This window comes from Limulus polyphemus, unplaced genomic scaffold, assembly GCF_000517525.1.
Source record: "Limulus polyphemus unplaced genomic scaffold, Limulus_polyphemus-2.1.2 Scaffold548, whole genome shotgun sequence".
NCBI lineage: Eukaryota > Metazoa > Arthropoda > Merostomata > Xiphosura > Limulidae > Limulus > Limulus polyphemus.
The window spans coordinates 39,225-46,844 of record NW_013666158.1 but is presented as its reverse complement, the minus strand read 5'-3'; the positions used below and the strand labels follow the sequence as shown (position 1 = coordinate 46,844).

The window sequence follows — 7,620 nt, the reverse complement described above, 5'->3', positions numbered from 1 at the left end:
TATATATATATATATATATATATATATATTGTTACGTATCTGCTTGTTTGATAATTTCCCGTAAAAATTCTCTCCGAGAAACTTCAGCGATACAAGTCCTTTCTTAATTAAAACTAGTTTATTCTTTCTCGTTACAAACTTTGTAATACACTTAATTTCCACAGTCACTTTCAATTTAACTACTTTTATAAACATGCTATAATTCACAGCAATTCACACACTTTATTACGGTGCCTACTGCTCGCTTGACTCAATTATCTGTCTCTATATCTATTTATCTGCAATTATCATCTCCGCTTTATTTGCTGGGCTTATATATTAAAATAGAGGGTGCCTAGAAAAGACTACAGTTGCCAGGAACAGTCATGATCCTTCTAGAAACTCCAGCGCACAAGCTTCCAGTTTTTCGTGACTTCCACTGTCGTAACAATATATATATATAGTAAAGCCACAAGATATTTGTATGGAAAATATCTTAATGATTCAGTGACATAATTCTTCTGAAATTTGCCAGTTAATTATTACATGCTGAATACTGTCAGTGGAAAACAAATACTTAGGATTAAAAGAGTATCTAAAGTACACTTTTCTGTTCTCAACTTGCTCTTTAGAAAAGGAGGAAGCCTTGTAGAGGGGATCAAATTATTGGGTTCTCATAATTTTGACTAACCAATTTATACATGTGCTTTAAATATTTCATGTTTAATTTGCACATTATGTTGCACAATTTTGTGTTGCAACCAAATCTTCTGCAGTTTGTGTTCTTCTTTGTATCTCCTACTTGCCAAATGTTGTGTTAGTACTATTAATTTAAATATATTCCAGATTTGAACAAATTTTATTAAGGCACACCACATCAACATCACTTTGTTTAATTTCACCCTCTTGCAGTTATTTTAATTAAAGTCAAACTTCTTTTTTTTCTGTGTGTTCAATTAATTTTTGTTGGTTTCAGTGTGACTTTCAAAAATATGTTCATTGTTAATTTTTCAATTTACACAATGATTTTTTTACATTAATGTGGTCCATATGAAACATGTAAATACAAAAAGAAGAATGTTCAGTAAACTATTTTTGATTTGATTTCATCTGTGGTGCAATAGTATCCCTTTGTTTGATGTGATAATAACTGAATGTTGTATCTTTTAAATTTTATTGGACTTTATGGTTTAATGTTCTTTTCAACTGTACAATTTTAGTTTTTTTCTATACTAGTTTGTATTATTTTGATTTTTGTTTTTATGTATATACATATAAAGATTTGTTTTTGTAACATATAGGTGTGGAATGTTGATGATCGAGGAAATCACCTGAATGCTGGAAAAATAGAAGTTACTGAGTCTGACTTAATACTGCATCAGCATGGAAAAGGCATTATTCGGTGGCCATTACGAAGCTTACGAAGATATGGATTTGATGCTGAGTTGTTTTCCTTTGAATGCGGTCGACGTTGCCCTACTGGACCAGGCATATATGCCTTTAAGTGTCGAAGAGCTGAGCTACTCTTCAATGTTTTACAGGAGTTCATTCAGAACACTGGTGGAAGTGGAAGAGGAAGCGTGGGAGGTAGTGTTACAGGGACACCAGCTGATCAAAATAATGTAGTCAGTACTGGTGCTACTTTATCCGCCAGTGGAAGTGTTGCTAGTCACCTGGGACATCATAGTTTAGACAATAATGATTACCTTGAACCAATAAGGGACAATGCTTCTACATGCCCTTCTGGAATAACATCCCCAAGAGCAATTGGAACACCAGTAGAGAACTGTTGTTGTGTCTTAAGAAATGGGAGAGCTGCTTCTGTAACGGGAAGCTCCTTGCAGTCTCGACAAGAAACTGCCACGGTAGTTGGAAATGAAGCAGGGTTATCTAATCTCTGTAGTTTGAGTTCTGGTAATCGACATGCTAGTCCCCATTACATGAATGAAGAGATATTTACTCACATGACTCGCTCCACGGGCTCCTTTGCATGTCCGATTGCTCATCAATATGTTAACTCCATATTATTTGAAGATAACACACACAAATGTGTTAGACACTCCTTACTTCATGGGCAGCACCCCTATGTTAATGGCCATGTTCCACCCTGTGGCCATTTAACTTGTGGTTTCATATTTGCTAGTCATTGCCAGGCTCGATGCCCTCATGAAGGTGGTGCCATCCCATGCACACATTGTGTTGATCTGAACACTAATTACACAAAATTAGATGAATTGATGAAGCAAGAACAGACTGCAAAACAACAGAAAGAACACTTTTATGTCAATGTAAATCCTGATATTTCAAATGGTTCATCCAGTACAAAATGTGGGCTAGGAAATAAGGTAGCTTCTAGCACTTTATCCCGAAGTAATACCCTTACTTCACCAACAGCTCACCTACCAAATTGTGCAATGGCACATCTTTATGTTAATGTTGGATCACCATCTTCGGAAGGGCAAAAGGAACAGACATATGTTGATGAGTCAACAAATGAAGAAGCTGACAGACAGATGAACTATATTATACTAGATCTAAATCATGGTAATGATAAAACTAATGCTATCACATCTCCCTTATCACCACCTGCTAGCATTGCTTCACTTTCCGATTCTCCTTTGCAGCAGCCAGAAGGTTATGCTACAATTGACTTTGATAAAACTGCAGCTCTGTCCAACTCGGCTAATCCATCTATGGTCAATGATGATAGTGTTCGGAAAACTCGACATAATGGAATAATTCCTTCTGGTAGTCCTTAGAAACCCAAACTTGAACTTACAACCAGTTGTTTTACTGAACTACCTGAATCTAAGTTAACACAATGATTTATGAACCATTCTTAAGTTTAATGTTCTGATGTATGAGTGTAACATGCTACAGACTACTACACTCTGGCATTTTTGGTTATTTATAACAACCAGTAGAGAAAGAGCAAAATATTGCTTTTTGTTTTGTTTTTAAAATAACAGAGATTGTGTGACCAGATTTTTTGAAACATATGAACAGTTTCTCAAGTTTAAGATTTGATGTGATAAGGTAGGGAATTTTTTGTCATTGAGTTGTGAATACATTTTTGAATAGTGTCTTCTAAAGTGCATTTTGCATAGAAAGTGTACTACAGGGCATCTCCCGAGCTAAAAATATGTAAACCATTAATTACAAAGTGATAACAAAAAAAAATAATCATTGTTCATAAAATGAGTCAATGAAAATGTGCCAGTACACATGAACACATACTTATGTGCCCATGGTTACCAAGATGTAGTTCATGAATTGAACATTGTTTCATATTTTATTATAATAAGTTAATTTGTTGTGTTTTTGTTCAGTCTTTTCAATAAATATATAGTGTACCTTTTTGTAGGAGGCTTACGTGGCATTGGAACCTCATCACCAATAGAATATTGTATAATCAGTTATTATATGCCACATTGGTAGCTTTTCAAATGAAGTTATTCTTATGTAATAATACAGAGCTATATATATATTTATAGTTGTGGATAGCCTGCATTAAATACCTATCCTGCATGTTTCTATTCTATATGTCAGTTTACCTCAGATGACTTTAAGAGATAAGTTATATATATATATATTAAATATATGAAAAAGGTGTTTAGGTAATGTTTGCATATAAAATACAAATAAGTCTTTGTTGTAATGTACAATCTAACTTGAGAAAGAAATTAATTTGATATGGATTAAAGAAGGTGTGCATTAACTGTGGCTTTTAAACATGTGGCTTGGTCCCTAGTCTAGTAAAATATGGTTCTTGAAGGAGGTAGTGTGTATTAACTGTGGCTTTTAAGGATGTGGCTTGATCCCCAGTCTAGTAAAATATGGTTCTTGAAGGAGGTAGTGTGTATTAACTGTGGCTTTTAAGGATGTGGCTTGATCCCCAGTCTAGTAAAATATGGTTCTTGAAGGAGGTAGTGTGTATTAACTGTCGCTTTTAAGGATGTGGGCCTGATCCCCAGTCTAGTAAAATATGGTTCTTGAAGATAGTGTGCATTAACTGTGACTTTTAAGTATGTGGCTTGATCCCTAGTCTAGTGAAGTATGGTTCTTGAAGATATTGTGTATTAACTGTGGCTTTTAAGTATGTGGCTTTATCCCCAGTCTAGTAAAATATGGTTCTTGAAGATATTGTGCATTAACTGTGGCTTTTAAGTATGTGGCTTGATCCCCAGTCTGGTAAAATATGGTTCTTGAAGATATTGTGCATTAACTGTGGCTTTTAAGTATGTGGCTTGGTCCCTAGTCTAGTGAAGTATGGTTCTTGAAGATATTGTGCATTTACTGTGACTTTTAAGGATGTGGCTTGATCCCCAGTCTATTTTCTTCAAGAACCATATTTTCCAAGCCACATCCTTAAAAGTCAGAGTAAATGCACACTATCCCTAGTCTAGTGAAGTATGGTTCTTGAAGATATTGTGCATTTACTGTGACTTTTAAGGATGTGGCTTAGTCCCTAATCTAGTAAAATATGGTTCTTGAAGATAGTGTGCATTTACTATGCTGTGTCTGGATTGTATTTTGCCATTACAGTACTACAAATATTATTTTGATTTTGTGTTTATTGCGTAACCTTACTAACTGAAGTTGTATTCTAGTTAGATAGCAGCTGTGTAGGTGGTACAGGTTTACAGTAATTTTTATTTTACTTTTGTTCTGGCCTGTATACTGTAGCGTGAAAAAGACTTGAAAATTAACGACTGGATTATCTGGCCTAGTCTGTAATTCAGTTGAATAGAGTTAATTCTGAAAAATGCAGTATCAAAGTATCTGACATGAGCAATTGGTGACAGGGTATACAAGACAGATGTGAAAGATAATAAATTGTAGGTTTAGAATGTTTTTATTATGAATTGTGATCTGGCATGATTCATATTTCAGTAAGTTCATTCACTGGATGTTAAAGTATGTTTGTGGTAGCTTTTTTATGATTTGCTCTGGCTTAAACCAAGTTGTATAATAGGAAATTTTGAAATGATGCATGAATTTACATCTTTTTAAGCTTGAGACAAGATGATGTTATTTTTACCTAATGATTGTTAGGTATCCACAGTGTTCAGTAATTCCAAGGGTTGCCTTGTTGTGCATCGTGTTCTGTAAATTAGTAGAAGTCACCCAAACTGTGGGAGAAAGTGTTAAGAAGGTCTAGCAAGTTATTTACACCATTCATAAGCTCAACAACACCTAGAGATTTTACATGTAAGTACATAAGAATTTTTGTGCAAAAAAACAAAATCTCCCAAATACCTACTAATAGTTTTTACTGTTTTATTACTAGATAAAAATCTACTAATAGAATTCTGGATGTATTTTCACCTAAATTAAGCTCTAATTTAGTAAAAGTAATGTTATAAGCAGGTTAACTTTGATTTTGTAATCATTTAATTTTTCATTTTGTTAGTGGTTGATTTTATGAAATAAATCTACATGGTATATGTATGATCCACTAGATAAGACCACCTTAGAAATTTATGAAGTATTGAAACCACCTAGAAATTGAAAGAATGTATTTCTAAATTAAAAAAAAAAGTATTTTCAAATTGTGGTTAAACTTATCTGTGTATTATTGAATGTGCTTTTTGTATTTCTTGTTATGGTAGTTATGATTCTTTGAGAAACCACAAACTGTTTTGAAACGTTTCCCAAAAAAGAAGTTACATTTTGGATGTCATGTTGTTAAAGTACATCATCATTTAGATCAAGTTCTTTTTTCATAAAATCATTTCTTTCTATCAAAGTTTAGAAAATATGAAAGAATTTTAATGATATGCTCTTTAACTTGCTTATTTTAAATTGTTTGAAGTAATACGAGATAGATATGTTTTGTATACTTCAAAACAATACAGAAAATGGAATCTTGATTGTTTAGGATTTATTAATATTGATTTCTCCTTGACAGCCTTGAAAGGAAAAACCCATCAAAATGAAAGTAAATTTGTACTTATCCAAGGCAAATGAAAATTTATATTTGTTTAGGATTCAAAATGATACAGAAATATTGAAGGATAATAAATTTTTAAATAATTCAATAAATCAATAGAAACTTGCTTTGTGTTTATAATGTTTTAGTCTTAAATTAATATAGTTTATAATGAGCACTTATTAAACTGTATTCCTCCTTCTTTTATCATTACTACCAAAGTCAAGTTGTCTATGAGCTGCATAGTTATCACCAATGAATGTCTTTATATTTAGAAGTTATTACAGATAAAAAAACAAAACGTACTCAGATAAATTCAGCCATTATTGAAATGTTTTTGAAAAGCTGTTCAGCAGATAGTTTTTTTTTAATGTTTTAAAGGATCATATAAAATATGTGTGTAAAAGTGTAATTGTTCATTAATAAGTATGATATATCAGTTGTGGTTTACTTACTGTTTAAAACTTTATGTGAAAAATAAAAGATAAAGAATAACTTTTTAGAATACTTATTTTGAGTTTCTAGGTACTGCTAAGAGCATTACCATAACTTGATATATTGCTAGTACGTATTTTAGAATATAATATTGTCTTTTTTATTTGTGTGTATGTATATATATAAATACTGATTTTTATGAAGTCCTAACATACATTTTAAGTGATTATTTTGAGTTCTTTTGGAATGTTTACTTCTAAATTCCATTTGTTGTGAATATATGGACAATTAGATATCCTTTTCTTGGAATATATATATATATATATCTTTTTGAGACTGTAATTTGTTATTTGTACATACAGTGATGAATTTCTCAGTTATACTTCATTTCTAGGATGTTTTTAAGTGTTTTAGTACTAATTGTATCCTAACAAAAAAAAAAATTAGTTTTAATCAGTAAACCATGGCTGAAAGTTAGCTTTACCGGGTATAACAGAGCCAAACATTTATGCTTACACTATGCATACTTACGAATGAATATTGGAGTTTCAATTTAAAAAGTAAATCTCTTAGGATTAGCATTTGTAACGACAACACTAAGTTAAAAGTTCGTACTTTTAAGAGCAAACCAGAGCCAAAAGTTTGGTGCTTTTAACAGCAAACGTAAGTCAAACTGCTTGGGGCTTATAACAGCAAACCACAGCCAAGCATTAGTGTTTGTAACAGGAAATCAGAGTAAAAATTTTGGTGCTTGTAACCATAGGCCAGGGTCAAACATTGGTATATGTAACTACAGACCAGAGCCAAATATTGGTGCTTGTGACGATACAAACAATAAACCAGAGCCAAATGTTGGTGCTTGATAGGGGTGGGGGTGGAGACTGCACGTTGGTACTAGTAACAGGAACTTGTGAGCATATAGGAGTTAGCACATAAATACTTTGTTTTTTGGACTAACTTTATATATGAATATCATTCAGATTTTATTAGTTGAAAGTTTTGTAATTCAAACTGTTAATATTTGCAAGTTAGGTCTTAGGTTAACATTGGAATGCTTTGTTAATCGTCAACAGAATATCATGTTTAGTTACATTCTCTGATCAAAAACATTAAGGTGAACGTGGTACAATAGGTAAACTTTACTAGTATGGGACTCCTCTGCACAAAGTATGAGAATGTATAATTTTATCTTCATCTTCCCTTAGCAACCATCAATAGAAGAGTACCAAGTACTTCATCGTAAGAGATCAACATTAATAACGTGGAATTGAATT

At 32.4% G+C, this 7,620-nt stretch overlaps 1 protein-coding gene across 8 annotated transcripts in view; it reads left to right on the top strand.

Annotated features, from left to right (window-relative positions):
* Positions 1–4,314, top strand: part of LOC106459027 — a 27,363-nt gene extending 23,049 nt beyond the window's left edge. For all 8 annotated transcript variants that reach the window (XM_013918597.2, XM_022385400.1, XM_022385402.1 and 5 more), the window contains one exon: positions 1,281–4,314. In XM_013918597.2, coding sequence (XP_013774051.1) covers positions 1,281–2,738 — 1,458 coding nt within the window. In that variant the 3' untranslated portion in view covers positions 2,739–4,314. The remainder of the gene's footprint in view (positions 1–1,280) is intronic.
* The last annotated feature ends 3,306 nt before the right edge of the window (positions 4,315–7,620 follow it).